This window comes from Dipodomys merriami, unplaced genomic scaffold (genome assembly GCF_024711535.1).
Source record: "Dipodomys merriami isolate MVZ:Mamm:240054 unplaced genomic scaffold, mDipMer1.0.p SCAF_12, whole genome shotgun sequence".
In the NCBI taxonomy this organism is placed as follows: Eukaryota; Metazoa; Chordata; class Mammalia; order Rodentia; family Heteromyidae; genus Dipodomys; species Dipodomys merriami.
In genome coordinates this window covers 41,513,213-41,526,333 of record NW_027202493.1, presented here as the reverse complement: position 1 = coordinate 41,526,333, position 13,121 = coordinate 41,513,213, and the positions used below count along the sequence as shown (strand labels likewise).

General features: G+C 41.7%; 1 protein-coding gene across 2 annotated transcripts in view; it reads right to left on the bottom strand.

Annotated features, from left to right (window-relative positions):
• Positions 1-8,989: 8,989 nt before the first annotated feature.
• The window catches only part of Ppp2r2a (protein phosphatase 2 regulatory subunit Balpha), a 53,861-nt gene continuing 49,729 nt past the window's right edge, over positions 8,990-13,121 (bottom strand). For both annotated transcript variants that reach the window (XM_070016693.1, XM_070016692.1), the window contains one exon: positions 8,990-9,972. In XM_070016693.1, coding sequence (XP_069872794.1) covers positions 9,693-9,972 — 280 coding nt within the window. In that variant the 3' untranslated portion in view covers positions 8,990-9,692. The remainder of the gene's footprint in view (positions 9,973-13,121) is intronic.

Below are 13,121 nucleotides of genomic sequence, written 5' to 3'. Positions count from 1 at the left end.
TGTAATCCCAGCCCGCCAGTGACATACACAAGCAGCACAGACAGGAGAACAGGATCACCCCTCCGTCTCACTGCCAGGCCAGACACGTTCCTGGGACGTGGCCTGGAGAAGCTGTGCGTCCTGCTCAGGGATGACTGACCCCAAAGCACTTCATGTTCCTGATCGCTCCTCCATCTTCCCTTTCCTGAACCTGAAGTATCTGTGGCATCCATTTGTCTCAGTCTGCTGAGGACTGAGCCCAGGGCCTTTGCACACCAGGCAAGGACTCGACCCGTCAGCCCTGTCCCCGCCTTTGTAAACTCGGCTCCATTCTGCCCAAGTTTCAAGTGCTCACGGATTGAATGCCCCACTGTTTCATGGTTCGGCAAAGGTCCTCACACCCAGACCATGGATTTTCTAATTCTCTTTGAGGCTTCACGTTGTGTTTAAAGCCTTACCTTCATTGTAATTTTTTTATGTGCTGTAAATTATTTCACTTCAATTCTTCACAATGTTGTAGCCATTTGACCTAACCATATTCATATTTATGACATTCCGCCTGACCTGAGATTAACTTTATAACATTGTAAACATTTCGTGGAGGCAACTATTACTGTTTCTCTTCGTTTGTCATCTCTCCAGGAGGACGTTAAAATGCACTTGGTAGAGCTGAGCTAAAAGGCTGAGCTAAAAAACAAAATTCAAGTACAGACTTGTCCAAAATGGACCATGTGATGGTGCTTTTTTAAAGCATGGTGAACTTTGCAATTTTAAAATATTTGAAAATAAGTGTTTTTGAAATGATTCATTTGTCAAATCCCCTGGCAAATTCTTTTCAGGTCTTGCTCAGAAATGCATTCAATAGATTATTGGGAGATAATTGTCATTATTTTCAAAGGTATGCTTCCATTCAGGACTGGGATATCCTTTTTCCTTTCCCTCCTACTCCTCATCCTTGTGTGTGGTGTGGGGTTAGGAGATGACCGTGCTTTAGACTGAACCCCAAACCTGCACATGATTGGCAAGCACTCTGCTTGAGCTATATCCACACCCTGTCTACGTAGGCACTTCTTCAAAAGTTTTAAACACTTTAAGATCCTTTTCAAGTTTCAATACAATCTTATCCTGGCTTCAGAAAAAGATAATTTGAAATTTTCCTTTTCTCCGGTCGTAGGTGAACCAAATTGGAAATGTGTTTCTTTAAGGATATAACTCATTTATGGAAATATGGGGGCCTGGTGCCCTTGGGAAGGTTCGCTTTGTTTCTGTAGGATGCTGTTACATTTCCTTATGTACTGTGTCAGTTTCTTTGAGTCAGGCTCTTGCTATGTATCCAGGCTGGCCTGAAACTCTTGCTTCTTCTGTGACTGCCTCTTGAGTGCTGGGATTATGGTGTGTATTATCATGACTTGCTTCCTTTTCTTCCTTTGTGTGATTCATCCTTTATTTTCTCTTGATTGTATTACCTAATGGCCTATTTTATTGACTACTCTGTAAAAAAGTATTACTCCTAACTTTTTATCAAGCTTGATTGAAATATAAATCACAGACCATGTAATTCATTCATTTAATTCATTCATGAATCAGGACTGAGGACATGGCTAAAATTCACAGGCCAGCATTCTGTCATGCTCACAGAGCTGTGCAGCGATTACAGTCTGATATTACAGCACCTTATGCACCTCAAGAAGAAACCCTGAAATCTTTTTATTTGATATTTTATTTGAATCTTCTTTCACCTTTGCATTCTGAACAATTATCATCTATTTTATTGTAATGCATTTTTGTCATATAAAGGTGATGTACAGAGGGGGTTACATAAGTCAGGTAGAGAGTGCATTTAATTTTGGACAATGTCACCCCTTCCCTCACTCTTTCCCACTTTTCCTCTCCCAACCCCACCCACAAGTTGTATAGTTCATTTTCTTTTCTTTTCTTTTTTTTTTTTTTTGTCGGTCGTGGGGCCTGATCTCTGGGTCTGGGCGCTGTCCCTCAGCTCATCAGCTCAAGGCTAGCACTCTACTACTTGAGCCATAGCACCACTTCTGGCTTTTTCTGCTTATGTGGTGCTGAGGAATCAAACCCAGGGCCTCATGCATGCTAGGCAAGCACTCTATCGCTGAGCCACCTTCCCGGCCCTATATAGTTCATTTTCAACGTAGTGTTTAGTATCATTACTGCATTTGTTCACCCATTGTCCCTCCATTTCTGTGCCCCCTCTCCCAAAGACAGGTAAATGAACAAACTAGACAAAAAGAAAATAAAGAGACAACAACAAATAAAAAAAACACCTCTTGTTTCCATTTCCTGGAGTTCATTTCAAGAACAATTACTGTATAGATCTGAAGCACATAGGCATTGGGCCTGCATGTCCCCTCCTAAGAGCATCTTCCTTGGTCTCATTGTACGGGAATGTCTAGAGTCCTGTATAATTTATCTTGTCCCAGTGTATTTAGATCTAGCTTCTGCATATGAGAGAAAACATGTGCTATTTGTCTCTCTGAGCTTGGCTTACTTAACATGCTTTGTTATAGGTCCATCCATTTCCCATCAAATGACATGATAAAAATTCCATTATGTATACGGGTACCCCATTTTTTGGATCTGTTAATCTATTGTAGGGCATCTGGGCTGTTCCCATAACTTGGCCCTTATGAACAGTGCAGCAATGAAGATGTATATGCAGATGTCTTTATGGTATCCTGGCTTGTCATGTTCTGGGTAGATGCCAGGAGTGGTTTCCTGGGTCATAGGAAAAAGTCTATTTAGTTTTTTTTTTTGTTTTGAGGAACCGCCAGACTGCTGTTCAGAGCAATTGTAATGGTTTACATTTTCACCAACACTGTAACAGGGTTCCTTTTCCCCCACATCCCCACCAACACGTGTTCCAATTCACAACATTGGCCAATGAGGTGAGATGGAATGAGTTGTTTTGACTTGATTTGCATTTCCTGTATGGCCAGGGATGTTGAGCATTTCCTCGTATGTTTCTTTCCTATTCTTATCTCTAATTCTAAGTCTCTCCTTAGCTCCTTTGCCCATTTTGTGATTGGCTTATTAACTTTGGGAGGGGTTAGTTTTTTGAGCTCCTAACATCCTTTTGGATGTTAGGCCTTTGTGGGATGTATGGCAGGTCAAGATCTCCCAATCTGTTGGCTGTCTTTCTAGTTTAGTAACTATGTTCTTTGATGTGCAAACCCTTTTTATTTTGATGTAATGTAATCCCATTTGCCAAGTCTTACTCCTATCTGTTGTGCCCTTGGGAATCTTTTCAAAAGGTTTCTGCCTGGGCCTGAGAGTTCTAGTGTTTCTCCACTCCCTCCTGCAGCAATTTCAGTTTCAGGTCTGATGTTGAGTTCTTCAATCCTCTTTGAGTTGATGAACAGGGATCCACTTTTAGTTTTCTGCATATGGATGCTCAATTTTTCCAACACCAATTATTGAAGAGGCTTTTTTTCCACCAAGTACCTTTTGGCTCCCTTATCAAATATCTGTAAGTATATAGAAGCCCTGCAATTGTGTGTGTGTGTGTGTGTGTGTGTGTGTGTGTGTGTGTGTGTGTGTGTGTGTGTTGGTTGTGGGGCCTGAACTCTGGGCCTGGGCACTGTCCCTCAGCTCTTCAGCTCAAGGCTAGTGCTCTACCACTTGAGCCACAGCACCACTCCTGGATTTCTGGTTGTTTTATTGGAGATAAGAGTCTCATGGACTTTCCTGCCAGGGTTGGCTTTGAACTGTGATCCTCAGATCTCAGCCTCCTGAGGTGTGAGCCACCAGCACCTGCAAACTCTGCAATCTTAGTCTAGCTCTTTGTACTTTTATTTCCCAAAGTCTCACTTCATGGCTGGGGCTGTTGTTTATGCTTCTTAGCGCTGGGATGGCAGTGGTCCACCCACTGCACCCTGCTTCTTATGGGTTGAGACCTAGTCTCAAACCACAATTCTCTAAATCTTTGAACAGTATCTCTTCACGTCCAGCAAGCAAAAAGGCTTGTGTGTACTGTAGTTCTTCTACTTCACTACCTAGTGCTGTCGATGCTCAAATCTTCCTTTGGATTTGAACTTCGTACTTTAAATACAGTTGTGTAACTTACAGTCCTGTTGCCACAATTAATGCAATCGCCTCTGGCTGGCTAGCTTCCCATCTGAGAATACTATTTCCTTGAAGAAACTTTTTTGTCATGGGGCTTGAACTCAGGGCCTGGGCACTGACCCTGAGCCTCAAGGCTCAAGCCTAGTGCGTTTTACCACTTTGAGCCACAGTGCCACTTTTGGTTTTCTGGTGGTTAACTGGAGATAAGAGTCTCACGGATTTTCCTGCCTGGGCTGGCACTGAACCACAATCCTCACTCCTGAGTAGCTAAGATTACAGGCACAAGTCACCAGCACCCGGTGATAATTTTTTTCTTCTGAAAAACAATTGATATACCCACTCATATACACCGGTGTTATTTGGTAATTTCTATAAAATCATCATCACCAACAGAACCATCACCTCAAACATGCTCCCAGTGACGTTTTTCTCTCTCCTGGCCTTCCTTTCCTTTCTGCCCTAAACAACTGTTGATCTACTTTGTAATTTGCATTATATGTGTATATGTATTATATATAAGCACAGACTGTAGTTTTTCCTCCAGTACATATATTTGTCTCAACAGTGTCCTTTGAAGTTCTCGCTTTTGGGTAACATCGTTTATTCATTGAAAAAATAGATCTTGTGGCCAGATCTTGTGGAGGGGAAAGGGCCAATAAATGCATCCGTGGTACTCACTAGACACTATGCTGAAAATGAGCCATACCACTTGTGGGTGGGGATGGGAGGGAAAAACTGGGAACAAGTGACATTGTCCCAAACAAATGCACTTTTTTTCTTTGTTGCTGTTGGGTCATGGGGCTTGACCTTAAGGCCTGGCTGATGTCCCTGGGCTCATTTTGCTTAAGGCTAGCACTCTACCACATTAAGCCACAGCGCCGCTCCTGGTGTTTGGGTGGCTCATGGACTTTCCTGCCTGGGCTGCTTTAAACAGTCATCTTCAGATCTCAGCCTCCTGAGTAGCTATGATTGCAGGTGTGAGCCACCAATGCCCCGCTTAAGAAAGGTACTCTTTACCTGACTTATGTAACTGTAACTCCACTGTACCTTTATAATAACAAAAGTAAATAGAGAACACTGAGAAGTCACATTTACTGTCCTGTTTTCAAACTGCAGCAATTACAATCATGTTGGGGGCACAACCAATTTTAAGTTCCTGCCTCTGAACTTTTCAAATCGACCAAAAGAAGTTAACATCTCCCAGTTAGAGTAAACACATGGGCTATCTCATATCCTTAGAATGGAATGCTTTGGAAATCTGGAAGGGAACATTCCATATCCGTTAACACAGTACTTGTAGCTCTAGGAACACATCCATTAAAGTCTTAAATACTCACTATTTCAACACTCCCATTTTCAAGAATGAAAATTATCAGCTGGTAACAGAGACTGGGTAGTGGGATGCAAGCAACTAACTGATGGCTTACATCTGTAATCCTAGCACTCAAGAGGCTGAGGGAAGGACTGCCCAGCAAGTCTGAGGTTAAACTAGACTACAGTGACACCATCTCCAAAAAAAAAAAAAAGTTAAACCAGTACCAAAATATAGTACTGCTTGGTATGGTTATGTATAGTGGAGAAATGAAGATTTAGCCAACTGTTAGAAGAGCCCATCTCCTATAGAAAAATGGCATGCTCAGAACACAAAAATGATGTTTCTCCTCTGCTTTCAGTACTGGGGGTGTTCTTTAAAAGTCCAAAGAACATGTGTGAAAATACAATTCATTTTATTTTTTATTTTCTGTTGGTCATGAGGCTTGAACTCTGGGCTTGGGCGCTGTCCCTCAGCAATTCAGCTCAAGGTGAGCCCTCTATCGCTTGAGCCACAGCGCCACTTCCAGCTTTCTAGTGGTTTATTGGAGATAAGTCTCAGACTTATCTGCCCTGGGCTGGCTTTGAACCGTGATCCTCAGATATCAACCTCCTGAGTAGCTAGGATTACAGGCGTGAGCCACCACCGCCCAGCTTACAGTTCATTTTAAAAGCCATTACTGACGTCCCAGAGTTAAATCTGCATCTCCTTATGAAGGAGGGCTAACCAGCACCGGGGGTCTGATGTTTAATACTAAACTCCTCTAACAGAACAGAACTCTGCCTGTATTCCCAAGATTAAACTTAATGCTGCTCAACACGCCCTCTAGTGGGAAGCCCCCAGAACAACCTGTTATTAGCAGAACATTTTTTTAAAAGGGCAAATAGGACCTTTCCTCTCTATTCCAATTCAGTGCCAAATTCCTTCTGGAATTCCAATACAACTCACTAGTGCCTTCTGTTTGGTGGGGAATGTAGGAATTCTGTTACTCTGGACCTGCACAATGGATGGTTTCTTAATTTTGTCATGGGGCTTGAACTCTGGGCCTGGGCGCTGTCCCTCAGTTCTTCAGCTCAAGGCTAGTGCTGCTCCACTACTAGAGCCACGGCACCACTTCTGGTTTTCTGGTGGTTAACTGGAGATAAGTCTCACCGACTTTCCTGCCCAGGCTGGCCTTGAATCACGATCCTTAGATCTCAGCTGAGATTACAGGGGTGAGCTCCCAGCACCCAGCAATGTTTCTTAATTTTAACAAAAGGTCACAGTCTAATGCCACCATGTAAAAAACCTCCAAGACTAGAATCACATCTAATACAGAGGTGCAGTCTGTTTGGACTTAATTTATAAAATGAAGTCTGGTCAGTTTCCAAGATGTTTTTAGGGAGAGTGGTGTTTGAAAAAAAACAAGAAAAAAGCAACAAACTTTACAGTTGGTGCTGGCAGCGCACACCTGCTGTAATCTAGCTACTCAGAAGGCTGAGATCTGAGGACTGGGGCTGGAAGCCTGTAGGGGCAGAAAAGTCCTTAAGACTCCATTTTCCAGGTGCTACTGAAACTAAGAGCATATGTGATAGCCTAGAACACACTGTATTTTCTGGGTTTTTGGCAGGAAGTACAGGGGAGAGTGCTTGGTTTTAGTCTTTCTCAAGTGCACATGACTAATTCCAATTGAATTTCTGGGTGGTAGAGAAATGACACTGAAATAACATTCCCAAAGAAGAAAGTGGTTTGGATTTCACTGAAAATGCTCTGATCAGAACTGTTTCCACATATGCAAGGGTTTCTAGATCACACAACACACTGGCACACTAAGATCCTGTGTTGCTGATTCTACTTTTAAGACTATCTCTAACTACAGAACTGTCACATTTAAAAAATAATTTTGAAAAGTGCATGTATGCATTTTTTTAATTCCAAGAGACTAATAGCTACACATCTTAATATACATCCAGTAATCATATAAAACATGCATTTATAGATTCATAAGGTATTCTTATCGCCCAGCCACTGAGTACAGATCAAAAGAATAACAGAGTATTTTTCTATCATCATCTTTTGAAAAAGGCTAAAGGGGAGAACTGTGTATCTGCGGCAAAAGAACAGGAAATACAAGCAACTTGACAAGACTAAGTTTATTCTATTATTTTTATTAATAAAAAATTAACCATGATCATATAAAATGAGTGGCTGGGCTTATAGTTTGCTACACCAAAGAAAGTAAAAAATACTTGAGATCATGATACAGTGATTTATAATAGCATTCCTTGATAGGCATTTTAATTTTAGCAATATGTTTATCTCTTAAATGATATAAAACTAACCCTTAGTGTCAGGGACTAGTCATCACAGCTACTCATGAACCAAAAAGTGTTTCCCAGAGGTGGAATCCAAACATACACTCAAGCCACCTCCCCAAATGATCTTTTGCTAAGTTGCCCAATCAGAAATCAGAGCGTCACCCACACTCCTGTGGGAAGGGGACCCCATTTGCACCTCAAGTGTTAGGAATAAATAACACAAAGTAAGGATGCACCATGATCTCCAAATAAATTAGTATAAGTGCCACCGAGAATTATTAGACATAATCAATGTGTTTAAATACAAAAGTTTAAATTCAAAAGATACAGTAATTTTATTACATAAAAATTCTCCTGTGTACTAAAAATGTTAACTTACAAGACACATATTTTTATAAGTGTAGCGGGATAGTTATGATGGAATTATTTCATCAAAAATTTCATGACTGAAGAACAACAGGCAGTGGAAATATAAGCACTCCATCCTCTAAATTCTAGACCGTTATACCCATTCTCTAATAATATAAATGTCTGCTCAACTCATCTTTCAAAAATAAAGTCCTTTTCGTTCTCCACAAAAGCTTCCTGTGGGGCTGACAAAGTACGCCCCATCTATTAAAATAGGGCTGTCTTCATCTTTGGATAAGGTGTCGCCACGTGAGAAAGTATAGTCATAGATTACTACATTTTTCTCTGATACAGCAGTGGGGAGCCCATTAAGCACTTTTGAACACTGTACCTTTAAAAGTTTCTTTTTAATATAGCTTTGGGAAAAAATATCTATGGCAAAGTACATTTCATTCTGACTGGACAGCAGAAAAATACCATAAAGAAATGTAGTGTCAATTCTATCCATGATATCTCTGCATGTTAGGTTTTCCACTCTAGGATATGACTGAGTAACAAAAAAGTTTTGTTAAAACACCTTAAAGTCCTTTGACTTAATAGTATTCAGGGAAGACAAAAATGAAATTAAGCACTATAAATAGTCTTTAAAAATGTGGTTCTCATTTACAACAATTTCATTAACAGATAGTGAAGTATAGATACAATGTATCTAATACACTAATAACTACATTTAAAAACCTCTAGTAGCATTTAGAGATAGTGAAATCTTTAATACTAATATATATTTGAAACATGTTCACACAGAACCAGGACTACTCCTCCATGAAAAGAACACTTGTTAAAAATAATTAACAGAAACACCAATAAAACAACAGAAACTCATTGCAATTCACTTCACCCAAGGGTATGACACAAGATTTTGGCTTAAGGAGGTAGATTCAAAAGAAAAAGAAAACCAGATACTCCGTTCTTTGTCACTTTTATTCAGTAGTAGTTTTTTTCCTTATTTTCAGCGCCAGACATGGCAAGGAGTGATTACAGCCAACTGTTATTAAAACATTTGTTCGCAACATGTACCCCCTTTACCACAGACCCCAAGCTGACTCCTTTTGTGTGCTTTCATTCTTTTTCTTGTTTTTTAATATACCACCACCGAGACCAGGTGGAAGGGGCTAGGTAAGAGATGAAGGGGGAAGAGTCCAGGAGGCCAGAGAGGAGGAATGCTACAAGCCACAGTAAGAATGAGCTGTTTTAATTTAAAAAAGGGGAAGGGGTGTACCCCACAAATGATACAGTAATGAGGATACACAATTAAATCCCATAGCATGACTGAAGGCTTTCACTGTGTTTGACGTCATCACAATGGAAGGCATAAAAAGTGGAGTAAATCAATGTTGATACAGTCCAATAGTCTAGTCCATTAGGCAAGATGGTGCAAGAAGTCATTTAAATTAAAAGTGCCCTACCCTTACCTAAATGGCTAGCAGACATGGAGAAGCCCCGGTGGTGAATGGCACTCTCTCCATGCAGCTATGAGTGTTGTCGAATGGCACACTGTCAAACACTGGGAAGGGTGCCACAATGGACCCTTCTCTTACAGGTACGAATGCTAGACTCAGCTATCTCAACTAAGCAGGATGCGGGCTCTTCTGCTAGGAATGCCAACCCTAATTCACTTTGTCTTGAAATATATACAGATTGTTTGTAGTAGCTACAGCAATGATATTTTCCTTGGGGTGCCAGGCTGTATGAAGGATTTTCTTGTTGAAGTCTAGGCTGTCAACACTTATTTCATCTTTCTTTCGCTTGCCGCTTGCACAGACTTTGCGTGGCTTCAAAACTGTGCGAGGCTTATTGTTCTCTCGTGACGCTTCTAGGGTTATATCTCGCTTTGTGTTCCTGTCGAACATTCTGAAGAAATTATTGTAGGACCCAGTCATGACGACACTGTAAGAGTAGAGCACCCGGTCAGACACGCCAAGAGACTGTGGCCCTACTTGACCCTGGACCTACACCCCACAGTGAACACGGACATGAAACCAACCCTTCCACTTGAATACATCAAATCTGCTTCTGGTGTGACTCTAAAAACTCTTCCAAAGCAGACACATCCTCATTCAACGTTCTTAACTCCCTTGCAACTACAGACCATGTCATCTACTGGATTAGCAGCATCTTGAAGTACAGCCCTCTGAAGGATTCACATATTATCATCTCCCTCACATGCTGTTCTTAAGAAACCAGTGATTTTTAATGTAATTTATGAACTTTCTAACTTGTTCCAGATAACCAGAGTCCCCTCCCCCACCCTACCCCCCAAAAAAACCCACCAAAAACAACTACTCATGGAGGCCGGGTCTATGTAATCCAAGATGTCTTGAACTTGAAATCTTCCTGCCTTGGCCTATATAGTGTTAAGATTATAGGCATAGCCGGGCGCTTGTGGCTCACGCCTGTAATCCTAGCTACTCAGGAGGCTGAGATCTGAGGATCTCGGTTCAAAGCCAGCCTGGGCAGGAAAGACCGTGAGACTCCTATCTCCAATAAACCACCAGAAAACCGGAAGTGGCACTATAGCTCAAGTGGTAGAGCGCTTGCCTTGAGCTGAAGAGCTGAGGGACAGTGCCTAGGCCCAGAGTTCAAGCCTTACGATCGCCAAAAAAAAAAAAAAAAAGATTATAGGCATGTGCCACTATGCCTAGCTCAGCTAACCCTATTTTACAAATGCTTTTTACTAATTCTGTTCACGATAATAATTGAAAATTATTCTGCTTATACCACTAAAACTTTTTTTATGAATGAATTAATTTTTATTAAACACACACACACACACACACACACACACACACACACACACACACACACACACACACACACACACACACACACACACACACACACACACACACACACAAAATGCAACAATGCTTTGACATATGTCCACATTGTGGAATGGTTAAATCAAACTATTTAACACGTATATTACTTCACTTTTTTGTGGTAAGATTATTACAAACCCACTCTCTTCACAATTTTAAAGTACATGTTAGACTGTAATTAACCATGGTCTCAGTAAGAGACTTTCTGAACTTCTTCCTCCTGCCTAATAGAATACTGGAACATTTTAAATAGCATAGGGATATAACAAGTAAAATACAGAAGCCGGGAAAAGTTCAAAACAAAAAATATTCAGTTTCTTCAACTATTATAAATAAACTAAATAAATTGAAAGGGTGAGGGAGGAAATGGGAAACTCTAAGTTTAAATCAATGTAAGAAAAATATCAAATACAGTGAACATTGTTTGTATCCAGATTCAAACAAGCCAGTTGTAGAAAAGCATTTATGAAACCACCATAAAAATTTGGATGCTGAGGGGGCTGGGAAGGTGGCTCAGTGGTAGAGCACTTGCCTTGCATGCCTGAGGCCCTGGGTTCGATTCCTCAGCACCACATAAGCAAAAAGGAAAAAGCCGGAAGTGGCGCTGTGGCTCAAAGGGTAGAGCACTAGCCTTGAGCTGAAGAGCTGAGGGACAGCACCCAGGCCCAGAGTTCAGGCCCCACGACCGGACCCCCCCACCCCCCCAAAAAAATTTGGATGCTGACTAAAATTTTATTATATTAGATATTCTAGGCATGTGTATCTAGTTTTATGTGTAATCATGGTGTTACCACTAGAACTTTCTAGGCAAACAATTCCAATATCAGTTCAGCTGGCCCCATTGGCTCACTCCAGTATCTTTACTGTATATACTTTGAGACTGAAAGTAGGGGGAGAGGAGCCACAGTTTAAGGCTAGCCCTTGAAAAAAAGTTTGAGAGGCCCCTTCTCAACTGTTAGGGTGGCGAGAGGGCACACACTGCCATTCTAAGCTAGGTGGGATACTAACTACTGTCTGTGGTTGCAGCTATAAATAGGCTTTAGGTAAGCAGGTGACTACCCCAGCAGGAAGCCAGAACCTATCTTATGGCTGGGATTCCGGACAGGCATTTCCCACTGCACACAGCTCCCAGTCAGCCCTACCAGCTCACCACCACCAAGTGTCCTCACAGGCAGCACTTCTAAAGCCTGGGACAGCCCTACAGCTAGACTGGTACCACTACAATACCACCACCTTTCCACAAGGTTAAGTCATTACTGTAACAAGGGTAGAATTATCTTCTACTCAGTGATGTCCATTCTCCCAATGATCAAAATCAAATTCAGCTTAGTACATGACACTGAAGCCAATGGAATCAATTCCTTTTAAAAGGACTTATGTAAATCAAGTCGACATTCCCTCATTATAGGAATTTGTTAGTTTTTAACCAATGAAGAACACTTGTGTTTCTGCCTGTAATTTTTAAGTTATTATTAAGCATTTCTGTAGCATTCTTGACAAAAATGTATGGTGTGAACTCTAATCCCAAGGAAAAACCAGCTAAGTTCATGTGATTCTACCCCTTTCCCCCCAAGGCTTGAACTTCTGGGACTGGGTACTGTCCCTGAGCTCCTTTTGTTCAAGCCTAGCATGGCACTCTACAACTTGAGCCACAGCGCCACTTCCGGCTTTTTCTGTGATTAAACAGAGGTAAGAGTCTCACGGATTTTCCTGCCCAGGCTGGACTTGAACAATGGTCCTCAGATCTCAACCTCCTGAGTGGCTAGGATTATAGTTATGAACCACTGGTGCCAGGCTTGTTTGAGAGATTTTTTTTTTTTGGGAGGCGGGGGGTTTGGCGCGGGACACACGTCAGTTGTGGGGATTGAACTCAAGGCCTGGGCACTGTCCCTGCCTGAGCTCTTTTGCTCAGGGCTAATGCTCTACCAACTTTGAGATACAGTGTCACTTTTGGTTTTTTTTTTTTTTTGGGTCTGGTCATGGGGCCTGAACTCTGGGCATGGGCGCTGTCCCTCAGTTCTTCAGCTCAAGGCTAGCACTCTACCACTTGAGCCACAGTGCCACTTCCGGCTTTTTTCTTTTTGCTTATGTGGTGCTGAGGAATTGAACCCAGGGCCTTGAGCATGCAAGACGAGTGCTCTACCACTGAGCCACCTTCCCAGCCCCACTTTTGGTTTTTTAGTGGTTAATTTGAAACAAGAGTTTCGTGGGGACTTT